This window comes from Cnephaeus nilssonii, assembly GCF_951640355.1.
Source record: "Cnephaeus nilssonii genome assembly, chromosome: 11".
Lineage (NCBI taxonomy): Eukaryota > Metazoa > Chordata > Mammalia > Chiroptera > Vespertilionidae > Cnephaeus > Cnephaeus nilssonii.
Window position 1 is genome coordinate 57,541,878 of NC_137082.1, and position 25,639 is coordinate 57,567,516.

The window sequence follows — 25,639 nt, forward strand, 5'->3', positions numbered from 1 at the left end:
CTTTCTTAGCATTTACTTCTTGCTTAAACAGGACCTCAAAGTCAGCCCGAAACGAGAGTTTGGCCTTCTCAATTCTTTCTTGAGCTTGTATGTGGGCAGCCCCGCACACGATTGTGACCTCAATTCTCATGAATATGTTGGTGCTTTTAAAAACCATATTGACCTCTCAGTCCCCAGCTTTTCCTTGTAAGTTTTTGGCCAAATTCTTGTTTTCTCCCAATTGTTTTCATTGCTTTAGTCAGCTGTGATGCTCAACTATTGCCTCTGATTGTTTTTGACAAGTGACCCAAGGAAAAAGCTGTTCACAGTGAGCAAGTTCTGACTTACGTCACATAAAGACAAATCCTGAGTGGAGGTTTCTGGAGAACTTTTAGATCCAATAATGACAATTGTACAGAGAGCTCCAAACTTACTCTAGTGACTCCTAAGCCACTGGTTTTCACCATGATTGCAGGGCTGTTGGTTTTCAAGACTTCTGTGAAGCTGGTGAGAAGGGTATGGGATAGGGCATGTTAAAAATATCACAAAGCTAGCTGTTTTACCAAGATTTAGCCATGTGTCTTGAACAAAAACACCTTTGTTGCAAGACTTTGATTAATTTTTAGAGTTCTGAAAAAGTTGATTTTGACAATTATTTTGAGTCTTTCATTGCTTTTATTAATGAGTAGATTTTCATAGGTCCTTACTTTGCCATTTGGAAGTTCTCGCCCTAATAACTGAATTTTGATACATACACTATGTAATCCAAACCACTATTAAGATATAGAACATTACATGAATCTAGAAAATTTTCTCATGACTTGGGCACTATTATAATCATTGTCTTGGAAATTAAATTAGATAGCTAGAACATAGTTGTATTATGTGTTCATTTAATTATTTTCTGGAAGAAAGAAGGGTGACATTAGTGAGGTCTTCTGGGTGACCATAATCAAGTGTGTGTTGGATCAGTGCTAATTTCTGCACTTTCACCTTGTTCAGAAATTAATAGGTTCCTCAATTCAGGGAACCATTTTTGGGAAAATAAAAATGATTCATGCTACATGACCCATTTCCCGTGCCACTTTTAGGTTGCAGAAATTATCTCTCAACAGGATTTCCCCCTAATTTTTCTAAAGAAAAAGCTCCTTTGTCTTCAGTATTTTTCTGCATATTAAGATGAGTTTCACTTACTTTCTGACATACATTTATTCACTTGAATTTAAAGAAAGAGTGTGTAACATTCTGGCATCCTACTTTAATTTAGTTGTTTTCAATAGTGAGATATAAATGCTCACATATGTAGTCATTCTACCATAATTCCTGGAAGTCACCTAGTTTGCTTTTAGTTTCTGTTACTAATTTGATCATTTCTTTTGTTCCTTTTTATTACTTGTTTCAATGTGGATTTTGCTTTTCTCTCTTCTAATAAATCAAATACTCTTACTTGACAAAGATAAAATGCCTGCTTATATTGTATAAGAATATGAATGAAATAATTTCTGAAATCCTTATGGACTGTGATACACATTTATTCCTGAGGAAGGTGACTTTCTAAATTCTCCAGAGGACTGCTTCTGCGATGCAAAATAGTTTCATAAGTTCTTAGGTTACTTTTTGCTCCTATTTCATGAAGCGATATTTATGTAGCCCTTTAGTGTGGATATAGGAATTTTTTTGTATGCACACAAGTTTGAAACCTACTGGAACTTTTTGTTTTCAGCCTTATTTGCTGTGATACATTGATTTTCCTAGGTTTGGTTTGCATGGATGGTTTGGGTTGAAAAAGGAAACTTACGGCTGGGTGATTCCTAATCAGAACAGAGTTTCTTAGTTTTGAATCAGGTTAAGTATGTATGTACTGTTTTACTTCTGAGCTCTCCCCTCCCTAAACTTTTATATATTTCCTCATATGTATTTTAAGGAGAATATTTAGGGGAGGGTATTTTCAGCCTATTCCTAGAAGTGTTGCCATAGTAACTAAAGTATTAGAACCTATTTACTCCTTTTATTTTTTTAATGAACATTGGGTTCATAGAATTTGATTAATCATGATTCTTGATTTATAAAAATTTATTAATTCAGTCCTTCCTGTTTTAAAGTTTATCTATATTGTAAAATTTAATAAGTTGAATAACCATATACTGCCACCCAGTACAATAAGTAGAATATTCATTATAACTTATATCTGTGTGTTCCTCTCTTATTCTACTTTTCTTCCACCAAAGTTAACTACTATATTGAATTGCTTTTCTATTTTCTTAATTAAAATAAATGTATATATCCTCCCGACCGGAGTGGCTCTGTTGGTTGAGTGTCATCCTGTGCACAAAGGGGTTGCCAGTTCAATTTCCAATGAGGGAAAGTGCCTGGATTGCAGGTTCGACCCCCCAGTCGGAGCGCATGTGGGAGATTATGTTTTTTCTCACACATCAATGCCTCTCTCTCTCTCTCTCTCTCTCTCTCTCTCTCTCTCTCTTTCTCTCTCTCTCCCCCCTACCCCCTCCCTCTCACTCTCTTTACCTACCTTCCTCCCCGCCTCCCTCCCTCCCTCTCTTGAAGCATGTCCTTGGATGAGGATTAAAAAAGGAAAGTATATATCCAATTTTGCTTGTGTTTTGATATTATGAATATTGTATGTTGGTGTACAAGGGACTTGCATTTTCACTAAATATTAGGTTACTAAGATTTCATCTTTGTGTGGGTCTATAGTTGATTCTTTTTTACAACATATAATCTTTTGTGTATTCCAACAAGAAATCCATTGTATTTATCCAGTCTTCAGTCAGTGGGCATTTGACTTTCCCCTTCAAATTTTGGCAGTTGTGAGAAGTACTGTCTTGTATATGATGTGTTTGTAGTGTTGTGTTATGTGTCCTGGTCCAAATCTATGTTAAGTTCTTAGTTATAGTCCTAGGAGGGAATTATAAAATGGATTATAAAATGGATTATAAAAATGAAATTATAATTTACAAGGTAATGACAAATTATTTTTCCAAAATGATTGTATTAATTTATACTTCTACAACTTAAACTTAGGAAAACATTTGGGTCTGGTAGGTTTTTTGTGGAAGGAACTTTAAACTATTGCTTTGGTTTCTTTCAAAGAGTTAGAAGAATATTTAGGCTATTTCTTATTTAGTGTTAGTAAGTCATTTTACTAGGAGTTAATCTTTTTTCATTAAATTTTCAAGTTTACTGCCATATGATTGCTGGTAATGTTTTTCAAAGAACCGGTGTTCACTTTGATGAATTTTCTTTGTCATTTTTCTGTTTTCAAATTAATTGATTTCTGCTCTTATGTCTATTATGTCCTTCTTTCTTTGAGTTTATTTTGCTTTTTGTAGTATCTTGATATGGAATCATAAGATTACTGATTTGAGACCATTTCTAAGATGAATATTTTGTGTTAAAAGTTTTCTTCCAGGACTACTTTTGCTGCATCCCACAAGTTTTGATATGCTTTATTTTCACTTTCATTTAGTTCAGTGTAATTTTTATTTTCCTTGCAACTTGCTCTTTGATCCATGGATTGTTTTAAGAATGTGTTGTTCAGTTTCCAAGTAGTCTCAATAGATTTTCTTGTTGGTATTTTGATTTCTAGTTTAATCTCGGTATAGTCAGAGAACATAATCTTTATGGTTTCAGTTCTGTTAGATTTCTTGAGGTTTGGTTTGTGTACCAGGATATGATTTATTTTGGTGACTTTTCTAAGTGTCTTTGGAAGGAATGTGTATTCTTCTGCTATTGGGAGGAATGTTCTGTGAATGTCAGTTAGATTCAATTGGTTGATAATATTTTCAGTTCTTTGATATCCATACAGATTTTCTGTGTGATGGTGACTAAAAGGAGAGGTATTGAAGTCCCCGTTTATTTACATGTTTATTTTTTTAGTTCTCTAAATTTTTGCTCTGCATATTTTGAACCTGTGTTTTTTTGTGTATACACAAGATTGTTATGACTTCTCGATGGACTGACCCTTTTACCGTTATGTGATACTATTTGTCTCTGGTAATTGTCTTGCTCTAAAGCATATTTTATGTGATATTTGTAGCTATGCCATCTTTCTTTTCATTCATGTTTGCACGGTATATCTTTTCTCTTACATTTTCTTCCCCCCCACCCCCCATGCATTTTCTTTTAAATTACCTGTATCACTAAGTCATATTTGAAATTAGTTTCTTGTAGACAACATATAGTTGGGTCATTTTTTTTATTCACTCTGCTAATTTAGTTAGTGTATTTGTGCCATTACATTTATTGTGATTATTAATATTTTAGGACATAAGTATGTTAGGTTTTAACTTTTCTCTTCTCTTTGATTTGCATTTCTCTCTTTTCTGGCCTTGTAGTTTACTTGAACATATTTTAGTATACCATTTTCTTAATTGTGTTTTTTAGTGCTTCCTTTTTTTCAAGTATATTTTTATTGATTTCAGAGAGGAAGGGAGAGGGAAAGAGAGATAGAAACATCAATGATGAGAGAGAATCATTGATCGGCTGCCTCCTGCATGCCCCCACTGGGAATTGAGCTTGCAACCTGGGCATGTGCTCTGAAGGAATTGAACAGTGACCTCCTTGTTGAGCCACACCAGCCAGGCTGCCTTTTTTGTTTTAAATGATTGTTCTAGGGCCGAGGTCGGCAAACTGTGGCTCGTGAGCCACATGCGGCTCTTTGGCCCCTTGAGTGTGGCTCTTCCACAAACCACGGCCTGGGCGAGTCTATTTTGAAGAAGTGTCGTTAGAAGAAGTTTAAGTTTAAAAAATTTGGTTCTCAAAAGAAATTTCAATTGTACTGTTGATATTTGGCTCTGTTTACTAATGAGTTTGCCGACCACTGTTCTAGGGGAATTCTGTATACATACATAACTTATTACAATCTACTAGTTTGGATGTGATACCGCTTGAAGTGATTTGCAGAGATTTTAGTCAAAATTGTTTAGGTCCCTTAACCCTCTTCCATTTATAATTTAGTTTTTTTAAATATTACCTCTACATACATTGAGAACTACATCAGACAGTGTTATTTTGATCTCAACAGTCTAACTTAGTGGTCGGCAAATGGCGGCTTGCGAGCCACATGCGGCTCTTTGGCCCCTTGAGTGTGGCTCTTCCACAAAATACCACGTGCGGGTGCCCACGTACAGTGCGATTGAAACTTTGTGGCCCATGCGCAGAAGTTGGTTTTTGGCCTGGGCGAGTCTATTTTGAAGAAGTGGCGTTAGAACACTCAAGGGGCCAAAAAGCCGCATGTGGCTCGAGAGCCGCGGTTTGCCGACCACTGGTCTAACTTAATTTTAAAACACTCAAAAGGAGAATGGTAATATATTTTATTTACCCACATATTTAATTGTTTTTCTTTATCCCCACTTTATCTGATGTTAATAAAGCTACACCAGCTTTCTCTTCATTAGCGTTAAAATTATACTTCTTTTCCACTCTATTAACCCATTGTCTGTTTATATTTAAAGAGAGTAAATTTTAGGTAGTATATAGTTATATATTAAAATTTGACCAATCTAATTAGACCAGTTATATTTAATGTGATTATTGGCATATTTGGATATGAACATACCATATTTGTTATTTTTTTATTTTTCCTGTCATTTTTGTTCCTGTTTTCTTTATTTTTTTTGCCTTATTTCAAGTTGAATATTTTGTTTGTGGGTGTGATTCCATTTTATTTATTTTGTTGGCTTATTAGCTGTTACTCTGTTTTGTTGTCTTGCTGGTAACTTTGGGATTCATAATATACATCTTTACTTTATAGCCTATATCAAGTAATACCATACTCTTTTACAGAAATAGTAAAAATATATTGCAACAGTTACACTCACTTCATTTACCCTTTCTTGATCTTTGTGCTTTTGGCTTTATACACTTTGCATTAATATATATTATAAATATCAAAGTGTATTTTGTTTATTTTGCTTTAAACAGGATTCTTTTCATCTAGTTAACACGTTAATCATTTCACATTTTTTTGGTGGGAACATTTAAGTTCTGCTCTCTTAGCAGATTTTAATTACACATTACAATGTCATTGACTTGTTGTCATCATGTTAGGCATTACATCCGCAGACCTTATTCATCTTTTAGCTGAAACTTTACCAACCTCTTCCTATTTCCTTCACTCCCCAGCTCCAGTCAACCAACCACTTTTCTACTTTTTAATTCTATAAGTTTGTCTTTTTAACAGTCCTTTAAAAAATGTGGTAAAAAAGAATAACATAAAGTTTGCCTTTGTGACCACTTTAAAGTGCACAATTCAGTGGTATTAATTATATTCATTGTTTTTTTTAACTAATACCATTATGTATTACCAGAATTTTACATCCTCGCTGAACTGAAACTCTGCCCATTAAATAGTAACTACCTTCAGTTGATGGTAACGACTGTGCTACTTTCTGTCTCAATGAATTTGCCTATTCTGGGTACCTCATTTAAGAAGAATCATACATTTGTCATTTTATATCTGGTTTCTTTCATTTAACATAATGTTTTCACCATTTATTCATGTTGTAGAATCCTTCCGAACTTCATTCTTTTTTATGGCTTTAGTACAGCTAACTACGTTTTGTTTTCCATTTGTAGGTTAATGGACACGTGGGTTGTTTCTAACTTTTGTCTATTGTGAATAATGCTGCTATGACCGTTCACAAAGAAGTATCTGCTTGAGTCAACTCATATTTGCCCACATATTTACCATTTCTGGTGGTCTTCGTTCCTTTGTGTAAATCTAGCATCATTTTCATTCTTGAAGGTCTTTCAACAGTTTTTGTAACTCAACTTTGCTCTTGATGAATTTTCAGCTTTTGTACGTATGATAAAATCTATATTTTCTACTGCTCCATTAAAAGTTTTTTTGCTGCGTATAGAATTTTAGACTGAGTTTGTTAAAAAATTCAGTACATTGTCCGGCCAGTGTTGCTCAGTGGTTGAGCATCGACCCATGAACCAAGAGGTTGCTGGTTCAATTCCTGGTCAGGTGACATGCGTGGGTTGCTGGCTCCATCCTCAGTAGGGAGTATGCAGGAGGTAGTTGATTGATGATGTTTTTCTCCTCGATGTTTCTCTCTCTTCCTCTTCTTTGCTCTCTCTATAAAAATTAATAAAAACCTATTTTTAAAAATTTCAGCCCCAGATGGTTTAGCTCAGTGGATAGAGCATCAGCCCAAGGACTGAAGGGTCTCGGGTTTGATTCTGGTCAAGGACATATCTCTCGGTTGCAGGCTGTATCCCCGACACTGGTTGGTGCACATGCAGGAGGCAACCAATAGATGTGCCTCTCTCACATCAATGATACTCTGTCTCTCCCCCTCCCTTCCAAAAAATCAATGGAAAAATATCCTTGGGTGAGGATTAATAACAACAACAAAAATTTCAGTTCATTTAAAATATCATGCTCAGCTGGTGTGGGTCAGTGGTTGAGTGTTGCAGTTTGATTCCTGGTCAGGTCACATGACCTGGTTGTGGTCTTGATCCTCAGTAGGGGGTGTGCAGGAGGCAGCCGATCAATGATTCTCTCTCAGCATTGATGTTTATCTCTCTCTCCCTCTCCCATCCTCTGTAAAATCAATCAAATAAGTAAGTCACTCCATTTTCTGCTGACTTGCATAATTTATGAGAAAGTTGTCATTCTTATCTTTGTTTCTCAATATGTATTGTGACTACTTCCTTTGACTCTTTAAAATATTCTTTTTATCGTTGGTGTGTGTATGTGTGGGTGTGTGTTTTGTTGGGGGGCAGTGTAAAAGTGCATCCATGGTGTATGGGGTGGTGTGTTTATGTATTTTGTGTGGGTATTTGTGTATGCATGTTTTTTTGTTTGGAGGCATTTTATGTGGGTTGTGAGGGGACATGTTTGTGTCTATGATGTATAGAGATGGGTTTGTGTATGGTGTCTTTCTATGTTGTGGGGGGCAGCTTTTTGGTGTGTTTTGTTTTGTAGGTCTGGCATTACTGTGTCTTACCTGGTTATTGTTGTCTTTATGTTTATTTTGATCATGAATATATGGAATGAGGACTTTATTATACCAATTAAAATATCTTTATTTATCCCATTATTTCTGTTTTGTTTCCTTTCTTTTTTCAAAAATTCATTGCATCTTTTTGTTAATGCTTTTTAAAATCTTGCTCCACTTTTTTTCTCTTTAATATTTTAGAAATTGTATGTTTATTTTCCTGGTTGTCTTTGAAATTTTGAAATGCATATTTCACTTTAGGATTCTAAGTTTAAAATATCTCCCTCCTGCCATGTTAAAGAATTTGGAACATTTTAGCTCTGACCACTTCCTCTCCAAAATAATTCTTTCATTGTCTAGTGTTAGACTTTTTAGAAATCTCACAATTTATGCACAGCATTTTTTTCTAACAACACATTTAGCAAACAACTTAACACATTTTAAAAGTTACCTTTGTACTTACCATCTATAATAATAAAAGAGTAAAATGCTAATTAGACCGGAAGCTGAACTACCTTCTGGATGTCATTCCGGATGCCCTTCTGAATGAAGCCGTGGTGGGGGACAAGGCAGAGGCGTTTAGGGGCAATCAGGCAGGCAGGCGAGTGGTTAGGGGCGATCAGGCAGGCAGGCAGGAGAGCAGTTAGGAGCCAGTGGTCCCGGATTGCAAGAGGGTGCAGGCCAGGCTGAGGGACGCCCCCCTGTGCATGAATTTCATGCACTGGGCCTCTAGTGTTAAGATAAACTTTCATATCAGATGTGCTTGTAGAAACATTCCTTTAGAGCCAATATCTTAATGGCAAATTCCTTTGGTTTTTAACTGTAAACTAAAGGCCCGGTACATGAAATTTGTGCATGGCGGGGGGGGGGGGGGGGGGGGCTCAGACCAGCCTGCACCCTCTCCAATCCGGGACCCCTTAGGGGATGTCCAACTGCCAGTTTAGGCCAGACCTCAATCCAGGACCACTGGCTCCTAACTATTCACCTGTCTGCCTGCCTGGTCACCCCTAACTGCCCCCCCCTGCTGGCCTGGTTGTCCCACGCAGCCTGCTTGTTTGTTCGTTTGGTAGTCCCTCACTAACCCCCCTGCTGGCCTGGTTGCCCCATGCAGCCTGCTTGTTCAGTCGTTTGGTCGGCCCTCACTAACCTCCCTGCCGGCCTGGTCGCCCATTTGGTTGTTTCAGTTGTGATGGTTGCTTAGGCTTTTATATATATAGATTATTTAGCTCTAGTTCACAATTCTAGGTTGACAGATTTTCCCTGTGCACTTTGGAGATAATATTCCACCATCTTATATTGTTGCTGTCAAAGCCTGCTAACTTGTTTTATATCTCAACCTGTTTTCTAGTTCACCTGTTTTGTTTTTGGTGTTTACTGTGCTATGGATTTCTTTTTAAGTATCCTGTTTGGGTTTTTTTTGGTCTGAATATAGAGCCTCATCTTTTAATGGTTCATGAATATTTGCAGTTGTTAGCGATTCTCTTCTTTTTCTAGAACTACACTTAAACTGTGTGTGATATTCTCCTTCAGTCGTTCATATTTGTTAGACCCACTTTGATATTTTCCATTCCTTTTTTTCTGTTGTTTCTTATTGGTAAGTTATTTAAATGTATCTTTATGTTCTCTAATTCTTTACGGCTATGTTACATCAGCTCTCTAACCTTTCCATTTAGTGTAATAGTGGTTCCAGTCTCACTCCAAATTCTATTTATTTCTGATATTGGCAAATGATGTTACTGGAGATCTTGCCTATATTTTGAGGAAACAGGGATGTCTACTCTCCAGAGTGGTGCCAGTAGGAGGTTCACTTAGAGTTATTCATTTGTCATGATACATGGAAATAAGACTCCCTTTGCTATAATTTTCATTATTCTTCAGACTATATTTTAATGAGTTTTGAAGCAGTAAACAGTTTGTTTGTTTTTTGGTTGATTCTTTTTTTTAAAATATTTTTTTATTGTTTAAAATATTACATATATTAGTACATATATCTCCTTTTTTCCCCCCATTGACCTTCCCACAGCCTCTCCTACCCCCTGTCACAGTAAACAGTTTTGAAGGAAAGTTTATAGAGGTATAGGTAGGTAGGTAGGTAGATAGGTAGATATTTAGTTCTGCTTGCTGAGAGGTTTTCTGACTTTCTAGACCCAAGAATTTGCATTTCTTAGAGTACCCAGTTGATGCTGATGTAGCTGGTCTGGTGAATAAACTTTGAGAACCTTTGGACTAGATGATGTCTCGATTTCTGGCTCTGATTCTTTTATCTTTGAATAGGGTATCATTTGGCTTGGGGATCATTTTATTAATAAAAGTGCTGTGACAGCTGATTATTTAATAAAAGTGCTGTGACAGCTTCTTTTTGTGCCTAAGTAGCTGCTTTAAAATCACTCCATTAATTTAATGTTTTATTTTAGTGATCATTCAGGATATGTTCGACCAGTACCAGTGCCACGCAGTTTAAATAGTGATATTTCCTATTTTGGTGTTGGGGGCAAGCAGGCTGTTTTCTTTGTTGGACAATCAGCCAGAGTGAGTAAAAAATTCCTTGTAAATGAAAGTTGATCAGACTATTTTGAGGTTGACTCTAAATGTTTTAATCAGTTTAACTTTTAGGAATTTTTAAAGTACTCTTCTTAATATTTAACAGATGATAAGCAAACCTGCAGATTCCCAAGATGTTCATGAGCTTCTGCTTTCTAAAGAAGATTTTGAGAAGAAGGAGAAAAATAAAGAGTCAATATATAGTGGATATATTAGAAACAGAAAGGTACACTATATTTTAACTCATTAATTGTTAATGTATTACTTTGTATGGGTGATAGGACAAGAATATTTTTCCTAATTCTATCTAAGATATTAATGTTGTTTTAAAAAACTTGAAGGCATGGAATTTTCAAATTAAATTACTTTAATTTTATTCTTTTTTCTTTAATCATGTGAATAGCAAAAGTGATCATTTATGTGTTTTCTTAGGCTGGAATTCTTTAGACAACAAATTTTTTTTTTATAAAGCTGAGTAAGCCTCCTGGAAAGTGCTCATAAGATTGTAAACTTTTTCATTGTACTGATTTTGAGTTTTTAAATCTTTGTTGTATAATCATAGAACTAGAATGGAAAACAGGGATAGAAGAATAGACTTTTAGAAAATCAGAGCTTTAGAGAAAGTAATGAGCGGTTCATTTCTGTTAGAAATTTGCTTTCAAATTCTCTTTTTAATAAGCAGAATGTTAATAAACTTGAATCTTGATCATGTACATGATATTCATTATATTTGTTCAGTTTTTCTCCATTCAAAACACTTTAGAATTTTTAATTTTAAAGTAATTTTGAGGTTTTTAAGAATTATTGTCTAATTCTAAAACTATATAAAAATTTTAAAGAAAATATTAAAGAAGTAAAAAGTCTCAAATGCCAGAAAAAGGTACTTAATGTTTAGTTGAATTTTCTTCTAGACTAACTTCTTTATTATATACTTATAGTTTGAACCCACATTTTTAAAAATAACATTTTAAATTAAACACACTTTAAATAGCTTCATGGTATTTCTTGGACTGAATGTACTATATCTTAACTATTCTTTTGAGTATATATAATTATATAATTATAAAGATAATGCTGTGAATATCTTTGCATAATATTTTGCCTGAATTATAATGTTTTTTAGTATAGATCATTAGAATTTTAACAGCTGTGACACACTATGAACTTTATGAATGTTCATAATATATATTATAAAACAACTTTTCTGAAAGGTTGAGCCTAAATCAAATATACTCCCAACAAAGTAATGGAAGTGCCTATTTGATCATTTTCTTATTTTGAAAGAGGGGAGGGCAGAAAAATGTTGACAATTTGATAGGTAAAAATAATACCTTTTCTTTCATTGCTACTGAGCTGAAATCTTTTTCATGTTTATTGGCTACTTTTACTTTTTTCTATAGCTTAACATTCTTCTCTGTCCAGGAAATTTCTTTATTTCGCTTTTTTCTTTTGAAATTTGTTGTACTTTTTTAACAGTTTATGTATTTTATTGTATTTGCATAGTAGTATTTAATTTTATCATTTCTACAAGTGATTTTCAAAACTGTATGCTGAGGTCTCTTGGTTCATCCTTTCTGACAGCTTTTCCTGTGTCTTGTACTTAGTTCATCCCCGCAAACATTTCATGGGTACTAATGGATCTTTGATCTTTTTTATTTCCTGACTTGTTCTTTCTAACATACTCTTCCCCCCCTCCCCCACTCCTCTTATATCCCTGACCTGTTAGCATTTGCTAAAGTGTGTGTGGGGTTGTGGTTCTTGATCTCTACTTATATAACCAACGGTCTTGCTTTTTCTGTGTGTGTGTGAGCTCGCACCACTTAATATCAACAGTTCTCAAATCTATTTCTTGTTAAGTGACTGTTAAGATTGAGACACTGAATCAGGTTGAACTCTCTGTGAAAGCAAACTATTCCAGGCACTTAAAGAGAAAAGGATTTAGTAAAGGGAATTAGATACTTTCATGATTATTGGAAGGGATGAAGGAATGAACTCTAGGTTGAACCTGTGGAATGATTCTAAGACTGTCCAAGTTGACCTGCAGGGGATGCTGCAACATAGGCTATAATCACATGGCTGGAGGACCTGGATCTGGAATTCAGAAATACACTGCCTTACCTGTGAGTTGGAAAAGCCTTGCTGTCACAATTGCTCCAACACTGGAATACAGAATGTCTGGCATAACCAGTGCTGTATCAATGCTTACACTTAAAGCTGGAACCAGGATAATGTCTTTTTAGTATCTTTCATCATCACAGAAAACCTTCAGGAATCCTCAAGAAATGGCTGCTGTTTCTTTCCCCCTTCAAAGTCTTTGGCTAGTGCTTCTAATTATGTAAAACCTAATTTGCATCCACAACCCAAAATGTAAGGGAGTCTGAGAAATGTGATTTTTGGTTTTCCATTCTCCGGAGCCAGGAGGGAAATAAAAAGGTGGTGTAAATGGGTTGCTGAGTACCATCTATTACACTCATTTCCAATTTCAATTGGATTTTCTTTTCTTAGGGTTCCATAAGTAACTTACTTTTGGTACATCTGAAATCAAACATTATCCTAACCTTTCGTATTCTCTCCTTTTCTTCTCATAACTACCCTTTTTAATTAACAGCATCCCCTGACCAAGCAGTTAGTAATTTTTAATCATTCACCACATTTAATTCTGTCTTTTAAAATAGTTTACCCTCTTTCTCACACATTTCTACTGCTTGATTCAGCATTTCCAGCTTCATCTTTTCGTCATATTTTAAACTAGTGTGTTTCCCTTATACTCTCCAATCCTTCATGTTCTCTTTGGTCTGGAATGTTCTTACTGAGCTGTCTATTGGGTGACTTAACTCTGTAGTTCTTGGTTCATATCTTTATAATGGCACATTGTTTTGTAATCATTTATTTCTCACCTCTTACTAGATGGAGTTTGTAAGGAGGAAGGGCACTGTTTCATTTATCTTGAACTCTATCTCCTTCTGTCTAGGTGGACTCATAGGTAGGATTTGGAAGGTACTTGATAAATATTGGGATAATTAACCTGATAATTAGTAAACCTAAACTATTCTTCTAACTCTCATAAGTGTATAAAAATATTCTATATTATACATTGTAGCTGTAATATTAGTGATTTAGTGTAAGGGATGGTTGAATGGTGTTGCAGGGTTTGTTTTATTAAGAAAGTAATAATACATGCTTATTAAACAAAGAAAAGTCATTTTCCTAGACATAATAGTTCAGTGTGTATCTTCATAAGTTTTTAGTATGTGGCAACATACATTGTTTGTTTGTGTGTGTGTGTGTGTGTGTGTGTGTGTATGCATTCAATTTTTAACACATATAGATTCATAGTAAAAGTTACGAAGTTTATAACATTTATCTTCAAACAACCACCACCCCCCCCCCAAGCCCTTCTTCCCATTTCCATTCTGCAAGCTATATATATTCTCTGAAAGTAGACTGAGGCCCAAGATGATTTTATTATACAAGTGCCTTTGTACTAAGCCATCTGAGTTCAGACTGCATCCTAGGTTTCTTTTTCTTTTGTTATTTTTTTCTTCTTTATTGATTAAGGCAGTGGTTGGCAAACTGCGGCTCGTGAGCCGCGGTTTGCCGCTCTGTTGACTAATGAGTTTGCCGACCACTGAGTTAGTTTATACTTCGGATGTTATGGAAGTAGTATGCGTCTAACATGCCTTGTATTATTAAGTAAAAGACCTGTTTGAAGGACTAGGGCAGTGGTCGGTAAACTCATTAGTCAACAGAGTGGCAAACGGAGGCTCGTGAGCCGCAGTTTTTGTCGACCACTGGATTAAGATATTATATATGTGTCCTTATCCCCACATTGCTCCCCATCCACCCACACCCTACCCCCCCGCTCATGCCTGGTGTCTGTGTCCATTGGTTATGCTTATATGCATGCATACAAGTCCTTTGGTTGATCTTTTCCCCTTACCCCCACTTCCTCTGCCTTCCTTCTGAGGTTTGACAGTCTGATCGATGCTTCACTGTCTCTAGATCTGTTCTTGTTCATCAGTTTATGTTGTTCATTATATTCGCCAAATGAGTGAGATCATGTGATATTTATCTTTCTCCAACTGACTTATTTTGCTTAACATAATGCTCTCCAGCTCCATCCATGCTGTTGCAAATGGTAGGAGTTCCTTCCTTTTTACAGCAGCTTAGTATTCCATTGTGTAGATGTACCACAGTTTTCTAATCCATTCATCTGCTGATGGGCACTTAGGCTGTTTCCTAATCTTAGCTATTGTAAATTGTGCTGCTATGAACACAGGGGTGCATATATCCTTTCAGATTGGTGTTTCTACTTTCTTGGGATAAATTCCTAGAAGTGGGATCACTGGGTCAAATGGGAGTTCTATTTTTAGTTTTTTGAGAAAACTCCATACTGTTCTCCACAGTGGCTGCACCAGTCTGCATTCCCACCAGCAGTGCACGAGGGTTCCTTTTTCTCTGCCAGCACTTGTTTGTTGATTTGTTGATGATAGCCATTCTGACAGGTGTGAGATGGTACCTCGTTGTGGTTTTGATGTGCATTTCTTGGATGATTAGTGACTTTGAGCATGTTTTCATATGTCTCTGGGCCTTCTGTATGTCCTCTTTTGAAAAGTATCTATTTAGGTTTATTGCCCATCCTAATTTTCTTAAACATGGAGGGCTGGGCATTGGTCTTGACTAAATTAAGTGGTAGGTATCCCAAGCAAGGACTCATTCCATTCTAGGGTAAGTGTCCTTAATTTTTCCCAGCATTTTAAAATTCAGTATTTCTTTTTTTTTTTTTTACCCTTTTCTTCATGATTCTAAAATTGGTTTAGCATTATGGTAGGATAGTCCTTTATGTTTGCCATATTAGCAATCTGTGTAAAAGTTTCTCTGTCCTCACTGTATTTGAAGCTATCCAAGTGAATAACAAAATATTACTTCTATAATTACAATTAAGGTGTATGTAATCTGTTTTATTTGTATTCATTCTGCAGCCATCTGACTCTGTTCACATTACAAATGATGATGAGAGATTTCTACATTATCTTATCTCAGAGGAGAAGGAAAAAAATAGCTTTACTGCTGTGGTTATCACAGGAGTACAATCAGAACACATATCGTACTTGAAAAATTATTTCCATCTTTGGACAAGACAGTTAGCGTAAGTATTTATATTTGATTGAGGACATGTTTCTACTTACCGTTTTTAAGAATGAAAATATTACAGGTACATTGAAGCTTCTTGGCTATCTGTTTTGCTCCTGTCCCATTTTCTTCCTTTTAGTATAGTAACTAGTACTCTGATGTCAGCATTAAAATTGTTCCCTATTCTATAAATATTTATTGGTCACCTGTAATGTATTGGTCGATATTTGAGGCACAGGCATTATAACGTCTTTGATAAAAATAAGCCAGAATTTATCAAATTCAGTGTCATCATTCCTATAGCCCTCTTTTGTGCTTCTCTTATAGGATCTGTCACAATGTTCCATGCCATATATTTTACTTATTGTTTTGTTTGCTTTCCCCTATTGAAATGTCTTTTTTTAAGCACTGCTTTTTACCCAGTGTGTCCTGTTACATAGTAGATATTCTGTAAGTGTTTATCAAATGAATGCAGCAAATCTATTAATATGAAAAAAGTCTATGTGTTGATATAAAACATATAATTAGGACATACGCCTACACTAACAAAGAATAACTCTTTTGATATGTCTGAAGAAATATCTCACAATTTTTAGTGATTTTTCTTTTATTAAATAGTATTTTAAACAGTAGCTAGGATAATTGATTATTTTTTAAAATTAAAATTTATATGAAGGAAGATTGCAACTTCCTGTTTGAGGAATAATTAGATTTGGTATGTTTTAGCCCTGAATAAAATGTCACCAAAATATAGTAATTTTTAACTTTTACTTAAAAATAAAGTAGTGGTTTAAAAATGAAGTGGTTTTTAGTGGAATAATATTGAATGCATTAGTGATTTTTTTGGGGGGAATATTAGAATAAGATTTTTCAGTGCTATAGGAGGTAAACTATGAGTGTTATAGAACAATGTACTCATGTTGCACAAATATCTTAAACATATCCAGTCCTATATACTCCTTGATATTGTGAGTTCTTGACATCCCTGACAAGTAGAAGTATAGCCTCTAGCCTTCTGGTGTTTTTTTGAATTATATTTCTTGGAAATATAAAGTATGTGAACTTTGAAGTAGGAAAGGCCTGGATTGAAACCTCATCTCTTCCAAACTCTTAGGTTCTGTGAACTTAGGTAAATTATATAAACTCCTTGTTTCCCAATTTCTGTATGTATGCTAGTAAAATGAGGTATAATAATACCTGCATCTCAGGATTATTTTTTATCATTAAATGGGATACATGTTTTAAAAAGCTTGATATATTGTCTATTAGGTACTGCTAAATAGTAGTTATAGATTTTTTTTTTGTAGAAGAATATATGAACTATAATTTTATGTGAATCAAAAGTATAAAGTTATTTTTCTGTATTTTAGGCATATTTATCATTACTATATTCATGGCCCAAAAGGAAATGAAAAACGTACATCAAAAGAAGTTGGACCTTTCAATAACATTGATATTGAAGTAAGATTAAGTTCCTTTTTCAACTATTATGAATTATTAGGTATCTGTTCCAGTTCAAGTGACTCTGGATAAGAAAAATCAGACAATACAGAAACAACTTCTCTCTCCTTTTTACTAAAGTTTTTTGGTATTTTGATGTCCAGATAAAGAGGTATTCTTAGAGATGTGTTTTTCTGGAACCTTTGTTTACCATAGTTAGTTTCTTTTTTCTCTGTCTTTTATAGAGATATGAGTTGTTGCTGAATATTATGTCTTAAAGCAGAGAGGAAAAGGGTCATAGTTTCCCTTTGGTTCACAGAAGTCTTATGATGGTGAAGTAAGATTTAGAACCATAAAGCATTTGAGTGTTGGGTTCTGTTAGAATTTCATGTACATCATTGTCCCACTTCCTACCTCTATCTAGCAAGACACCTTGTAAATGTGCTCATGACTTATCTGTCTTTCAGCTCTGCTTTGCTCTTTTTTTGCTTACTTTCTATTTTTTAGTAGTATATTTCTTATTGATATGCTACTTATAGCTATTTAAATCATTTAAACTATTTCATTCAGCTAAATTATTACTTGTACAAATAAAGGTAGTTTTTGCCTATTTCTTTGTTGGATCATAGCTGAGAACAAAAGTCACCATAGAATTTAATTATTTTTGTTTTATTTTTATTTTAGATTTCTATGTTTGAAAAAGGGAAGGCACCTAAGATTGTCAACCTAAGGGAAATACAAGATGACATGCAGACGTTGTATATAAACACAGCAACTGATAGTTTTGAGTTCAAAGCTCACGTTGAAGGAGACGGTGTAGTGGAAGGGATTATCCGATATCACCCTTTCTTATATGATAGAGAAACTTACCCTGATGATCCATGCTTTCCATCAAGTATGTTAAACTGTTGTCTTAGCTACAAAATGTGAAGTGATTTAGGATAGTGATTGTTTCTTTTCATGATTATTGTTAATTGGGCTATTAAGGCTAGATAAATATTAAAACATTTTTCCTTACGCAAATCTTTTAAAGATGTTAGGTATTTATAATTTATATAAGTCTTGATTTTTGTGTATATTCACTTTTAGATGAATAAAGCACTGGCTTTAAGAAACATTACATATTTTACCTTAGATCTCTTATTGAACTGAACTTTTAGTTATATACTGCATATTAATCCTTTATATATCCCCCATATTGTTTTCCCATTATCTATGGCATATATAAAGGAGTTTTAAACTTTCTGTAGTTAGTTTTTTCTTCATGCTTTCTGATTTTGTCTTACTGTGGAAAGTCTTCTCAAGACTATAAAATGATCCTCTAGTTTTAAAAAATTATTTTATGTTTAGATCCGTAATGTATCTGAAATCTAATCTCCTTTTTTTGTATGTAGGATAAGGTAGGGCTTTGATATTTTTCCATGTACACATTCAGTTTCCTAGTACCAATTATATTGAATGTTATGATTTTTTAAATAGTTTGAAATATCACTTTTATAATAATATTAAGTTCCCATATGGATATATATCTGGTTTCTTTACTATAGATCTATTTTTGTATTTTTATATACTTTTACTGATTTCAGAAAGAAAGGGAGAGGGAGAGAGAGATGGAAACATTAATCGTGAGAGAGAATCATTGATAGACTGCCTCCTATACGCCCCTACTGTGAGAATCGAGTCAGCAACCCTGGCATGTGCCCTTGACTGGAATCGAACTTGGGATCCTTCAGTCCGTAGGCCAACACTCTATCCACTGAGCCAAACTGGCTAGGGCTATTTTGTATTTTTTATGTGAGTAATGGTACCTTCTTGTAGCTATATACTCTATATTGATATCTGCAGGGTATCCTTTTTTGACAAAATTCTTATTTCTTAATCTTTTACTTTTCTAGATACACTTTGAAATCTGTTTGTACATTCACTTAAACCTGGTGGGATTATTTAGATTTCATTGAATTCAAAGATTAAAAGTATTAAATTTTCTCATTCAGAATACGTCCTCTATGTACTTAGTGTTGTGGGTTCTGGAACCAGATTTCCTGATTTGAATCCCATCTCTGCCACTTTCTGTTGTGTAAACTGACAAAGTACTTACTGCCTATCTCAGTTTTCCTTATCTGTAAGATGAGAGGGGTTACCCTCAAAACATGTCTCATGCTTCATGGAGGTGTTTTGAGGAGTAAATAAGAAACCGCTGTTTTTTTGTCCAACTTTATTTATTCAGTGTTCATACATGTTACTACTCAGTGACTCTACCTCCTGTGATGTCTCCACTCCCTCTTTAATTTGCCATTTCTAATATTTGTATGCTTGTAGACAGGAAGGTAAAGTTCTTCAAATGATTTCTTAAAATAAGAACCAATAAATGGAGTGATGATTAGAGGGGTTCTCTAAGAGCAAAGCAATTTGGTCTGAAAGGAACTTTTATTTAGGGACTCCTTGTGAGGGTTTTTTTTTTTTTTTGTGGGAAGAAGTCTTTATTTGTGGGGCTGACTTAATGCCAGAAAAACTGAGATGTTGCTATATCACTATTATAATGTTTGGTCCTGATTTAAGTGGATATATGAAAATGTATTGCTAACAAACATAAAATGCTATAGATAGTTGTATTAAATATGTGTTTGATGGTTTGTAACATATAATTTTTGCTGTATCACCTGGATCTGATCTTCGCAAATTTAATAGTTTATGTAAGTTAAACTTAAATTTAGTATTATTGATTAATTTGCCCAAACTAGATGAACTTGCTGCTACTAGATACCATAGGTTCCCCAGCTAATATATAGGTGAACATACTGGTTTTGACAAAATTGTGAAACTTGTATTTTTGTTATTGTCGTTTTTTAAATATATCTTTATTGATTTCTGAAAGGAAGGGAGGGGAGAGAGCTAGAAACATTAATGATGAGAGAAATCATTCATCAGCTGCCTCCTGCACTCCCCACACTGGGGATTGAGCCTGCAACTTAGGCATGTGCCCTGACTGGGAATCGAACCATGACTTCCTGGTTCATAGGTTGACGCTCAACCACTGAGCCACACCAGCTGGGCTGAAACTTATGTTTTAGGCATAGAATTTATGCTCCTATATTTGTAGGGAAGAGGGATTCTGCTAGAGCACAATGTCTTCGGATGTGTGACTCTTTTGCTTTATAAACAGGTTTTAATGATTGCAATTTTATTAGCTAGTGTAGCTCCTAACACATTGATTAGTATATAAGTAATTATTAACTTTATTTTAAAAATATTTTTATTGATTTCAGAGAGGAAGGGAGAGGGAGAGGGGGAGAAGGAAAGAGAGAGAGAGCGAGAAGCATCAATGATGAGAGAAAACCATCGATCGGCTGCCCCCTGTATGCTCCACACTAGGGATCGAGCCCGCAACCCGGGCATGTGCCCCGACCGGAAACGAACTGTGACCTCCTGGTTCATAAGTCAACGCTCAACCACTGAGCATACCAGCCGGTAATTCTTGGCTTTTAAATGAGAAACCCCATTGGTAATGTATAACCACTTTGGAAATCTTCCTTTCTGAGGACAAACAGAATAAAGCTACCTTTAGGTTTTCTAGAATACAACATTAACAATCTTGAGTTTTTGTTACCATTTCTCTGAAGCAACTTTAACATTTTACTTATAGAAATTGATTTCTAAGTGGTAAAAGTTTCATATACTTTTTAAAAGTTTCATATACTTGATACAATAAACATTTTGTTCCACTTATTCCTGCGTTCTAGAATTAAAAGATGAAGATGATGATGATGATTGTTATATAATTGAGAAAGCTGCAAGAGGGAAAAGGCCTATTTTTGAATGTTTTTGGAATGGTCGTCTAATACCATATACATCTGTTGAAGAGTAAGTTTTTATTTTTGCTGAAATTATATTGTTTTATAACCTAATCTTTTTACTAACTACTATTTTGTTCTATTCAAGCTTTGACTGGTGTGCTCCTCCTAAGAAGAGAGGGCTTGCACCAATCGAGTGCTACAATAGAATATCTGGTGCATTATTCACTAATGACAGATTCCAGGTCAGCACAAATAAACTGACTTTTATGGATCTTGAGCTAAAATTGAAAGATAAGAACACCCTTTTTACAAGGATTTCAAATGGACAGGTATGATTGCAAATATCAAGTTTTGAATATTTGCAAATGTTCTATTTTATGTGCAACAAAAGTCACTATTAGTGTAGATTTATAGACATTTTGTATACTTTTTATTTAATCAAAAGAATATGTATAAATTTTTCTATGAGGGTTTATGTGTTCATACCACCCCCAGTCAGGGCACATACAATAATTAACCAATGAATATATAAATAAGTAGAATAACAAATCGATGTTTCTCTCCCCCCCCCCCCCCTCTCTAAAAATCAACTTTAAAAACAAATTTTTAAAAATTGCTAATGGTTAGATGATTTTGGATAAAATTTAAAGTTCTTTATTAGATCTTAATATCAAGACTGTGACATCGTGAATAGAAGCTATAAAAGGATATCCATTTCATGAGAGCATATAAGAACAATTTTATCTAATATAGGGCTGTCTTTGTATTTTAATAACCAAATTATGCAATTTTAATCTAATCTTAAGGGTGAACTTGAGGTAGAACTGAAATATTTTGGGCTAAAAGGTGATTTGAGATTGGTCAGAATTAAAATACATGCATTGATTGATAAAATAAGAATGATAGTTTTTGATGTAGAAAGAAATGAACTTTTGTAATTTTGTGCATTGTCTTCTGTGAAAGCATGTAATGTGGAGATTGTCTTCCCTACTCTCCTAAAGACAGGCAGTAAACAATATATTGCAGCTTATGTTTGAGTATAAATCTCTAAACTATCTTCCAGCAGGGTGAAGAATGATAAGCAATAATATTTTCTTATATATTATTAGAAAACACTGTTTTTACCTTATGATTTAATTTTTGGGTTAGGTAATAAATATACGTTACATAATTAAAAGGAAAAATGTGTTTTGCATAGCAGGGTTTCTCAACCCTTTTTTTATTATCACCCTCATCTGGAACCTTTTTTAGACATCTGTTTTTCTTACTGCTTTCCCCCATGATATTTTAATACCATAGATATGCCTTATGTATGTTTATGCACTATATATATGTATTTCTGTTCTTGATACATAAAAAGTTATTTATTGCCCTGTTGAGAATGTGCATGATTCACAGTGATAAGGTTTCCATTTAGCCCTTTCTCATTGCCTCTACTGTTCATAATTTTTTTGTGTACCCTAAGATTTAAAGCAGGGAAGTAAAGTTTTATTGTTGGTATTGACTATTGAGACTTGGTTCCAAGATGATAATAAAGATTTGCTTTCTGTAATACTGGTTTTGTTAGAAATCTAAATTTGTATGGGAGAAAAATCCAGCAAAATATTTTAGCTTTTTTATTAGGTTTTCTGGATGGGTATGTGAAAGAAAAAATGGAATGAATGACAAATGTCCATGGTTGTATTTGTTAACTATATTTCATAGAATGTTTTTAAATTTTACAGGAGCAGCGAGTGAAAATTGACAGAGAATTTTCTTTCTGGCTCAAAGACTGTCATGAAAAGTATGACAAACAAATAAAATTTACACTTTTTAAAGGAATAATCACACGTTCTGATCTTCCTTCTAAAAAGCAGGGCCCCTGGGCCACATACTCAGCAATAGAATGGGATGGAAAAATATACAAAGCAGGACAGCTGGTAGGTTTAACTTTTTTTTAGATTCAGTATTTAGTAGAATTTGAAACTAATAGATGTACTAGAATTAAAAATTTTATTGAATTTATTGGGGTGACATTGGTTGGATGTATTAGAATTTAGCAACAACTAAAAATAATGTATGTATTGATTGGTTCCTCAGGAGCCAGGAAAAAATGAAAAGGCCAAACTGATTTTAATTCTGTAATTTAGCATGGCATTAAAAAAAAAAATTGCTTGTTGCCTAAGGCTCAGTTAGCAAGGTTTTTATTGTTTCTTGCAATAAACTTTACTCAAATAGATATTTTCAGTGTTTAATGTGATTTGAAATTATGACTTTTTAGCAAATTTTATTATGTGCTTCTTTAAGTAGCTAGAGATCTAACAAGAATGCGTTGTGGAGAATTCAGAGATCTATTAGATGTGCTTTGTCCTTAGGGATATTACAGCTTAAAAATAGATAACCTAAACATAAATAATAATAGGTCAGAAGGTGATAACAACTATGAAAAAGGATGGGCCTAGGAGAAGAGAGTAAATCATGAAATTCTTTGGGCAGGAAATGGCTTTTGTAAGGACCTTGAAAGAAGTGTAGGCTCAGGTTTACACAGATTATTACAAAGATAGAAGGGTGTCCATTCTCTCCATAACGTGAGAATCATTGTCATGTATTTAAAACTCGGATTTGGATGCAATCACTTAGAAGTACTGTGTGTAGCTACATTCTTGTTTTTCTAACATTTAGGGATTAGAATGATAAAGGGGAAGCTGACAAGAGTGAAAGGGAAAGCTGGTGAGATTGAAGGGAAGTAGGAGAATATGGAGGTCAAGTGAAGAGTTTTAAGAAAAGGGGAGTGATCAGCTTTGTCAAATTCTTTCTCAGGTAATTTGAGCATAGACAAAGATATTTGTAAGTTCAGGGAAACAGCAAGCAGTAGACTTGGGCTATGTGTATGTGAAGAGAAATAGTTTAGAAATTAGACTGGAAAGATAAATTAGGTATCAACTCGTATAGTACTTGTCGAGGATTTCTGAGTTGGATAATGGAAATTACTCTTTGATTTTTTTAAGCCATGTAAGGGAAAGAAATGCTATAGCAGGGGTTCTCAACCTTTCTAATGCCGCGACCCTTTAATACAGTTCCTCATGTTGTAGTGACCCTCAACCATAAAATTATTTTCATTGCTACTTCATAACTGTAATTTTGCTACTATTAATGAATCGTAATGTAAATATCTGTGTTTTCCAATGGTCTTAGGCTCTACAGCAGCTGTTCTCAACCTGTGGGTCATGACTCTAAAGAAATAGAAGGTGCCTCCACAGGTTGAGAACCGCTAGCAGGGTTGCCTAAGACCATCGGAAAATAGAACCGCTAGCAAGGTCGCCTAAGACCATCAGAAAACACAGATATTTACATTACGATTCATTAACAGTAGCAAAATTGCAGTTATGAAGTAGCAACAAAAATAATTTTATGGTTGGGGGTCACCACAACATGAGGAACTGTATTAAAGGGTCGTGGCATTAGAAAGGTTGAGAACCACTGATTTAGATCTTTTGCCTATAGCAGCAAGTATTAAGCTAATTTATTTGAAGGAAGTGATAACTAGTTGGAGTTTGTAAGTCATTGTTGATAGTCTGAAAGCCAGATTTTATGGTGGAAAAAGATTTGAGATACTTTGGTATTTATAATAATTACTTTGAAAGAGTTATGGACCTTTTAGACACATGCATAGCTATGACATTTTTGTATGAAAAATGTACTGTGTCTTTATAAAATGTGTTGGGAATAAGTAGAGAACTTCACAATTCTAATTTATTAAAATATTAGAATGATTTTTTAAAAATTCATTTGTCTAATGATAGATACCAAGTTTTTTCCTTTTTTTAAATGGTTCTGTGAAATAATTATTCTATTAAACCTGTTTCTCTTAGTAAATATTAACATTAAAGCCTTCTTTCAAAACTAAATACTAGGTGAAGACAATCAAGACACTTCCTCTTTATTATGGAAGCATAGAAAAATTTTTTCTTTATGGTAATCATGATGGAGAAGTATATGCTACTGGAGGAGAGGTTCAAATTGCAATGGTAAGACAACAAGTAATACAAAATATTTATTGAAAGTCTGTTGGTACCATTTACTTTTGCTTAAATGTAGAAATAAAGGTACAAAGGTTTAAAAAAATAAAAGGTACAAAGGTTTTTCCATTGGGTAGTGTTAGCATGAGTTTTTATATTTCATATTTGGTGGTTTTAATAATCTATATAATTTAACATTTGTATGTCCAGTGTTTAACAAATATACATACACTGAGTGGCCAGATTATTATGATCTCTGAACGCATAATAATCTGGTCACTCAGTATATATCCTATATAATAAAAGGCTAATATGCAAATTGTCCCCTCGACCAGGAGTTTGACCAGCAGGCAGGCCGGCAAACCGCCCATGTCCCTTCCCTCTGGCCAGGCTGGCCGGACCCCACCCATGCACGAATTCATGCACTGGGCCAGTGCACATTTCATCCTAGGCCCATAAACTAGTAAACACTAGAGCCAGAATTCTCTTAAGAATGAATTATTCTAACATTATGTTAAGTGAAATAAGCCAGTCAGGGAAAGACAAATACCATATGCTTTAACTCATATGTGTAATTTAATGAACAAACTGAACTAAGAAGCAAAATAGAGACTCAGAGAGAGCAGGGAGACAGCTCTGGGAGAGGAGGTGCTGGGGGCACAGATTGAGTAAAAAAGTGTGTAAGAAGAGAACTCGTGGCCCTAGCTGGCTTGGCTCAGTAGATAGTGTCAGCTTGCAGATTGGAGGGTCCCTGGGTCGAATCTGGTCAAGGGCACATGCCCAGGTTGCG

The 25,639-nt window shown here is 34.6% G+C and overlaps 1 protein-coding gene across 2 annotated transcripts in view; it reads left to right on the top strand.

Annotated features, from left to right (window-relative positions):
• SMCHD1 (structural maintenance of chromosomes flexible hinge domain containing 1) overlaps positions 1–25,639 on the top strand; it is a 164,544-nt gene that overhangs the window by 27,029 nt on the left and 111,876 nt on the right. For both annotated transcript variants that reach the window (XM_079784345.1, XM_079784346.1), the window contains exons 6-14: positions 10,358–10,472; positions 10,591–10,710; positions 15,467–15,633; positions 16,988–17,078; positions 17,742–17,952; positions 20,798–20,918; positions 20,997–21,180; positions 22,576–22,770; positions 24,745–24,858. In XM_079784345.1, coding sequence (XP_079640471.1) covers positions 10,358–10,472; positions 10,591–10,710; positions 15,467–15,633; positions 16,988–17,078; positions 17,742–17,952; positions 20,798–20,918; positions 20,997–21,180; positions 22,576–22,770; positions 24,745–24,858 — 1,318 coding nt within the window. The remainder of the gene's footprint in view (positions 1–10,357; positions 10,473–10,590; positions 10,711–15,466; positions 15,634–16,987; positions 17,079–17,741; positions 17,953–20,797; positions 20,919–20,996; positions 21,181–22,575; positions 22,771–24,744; positions 24,859–25,639) is intronic.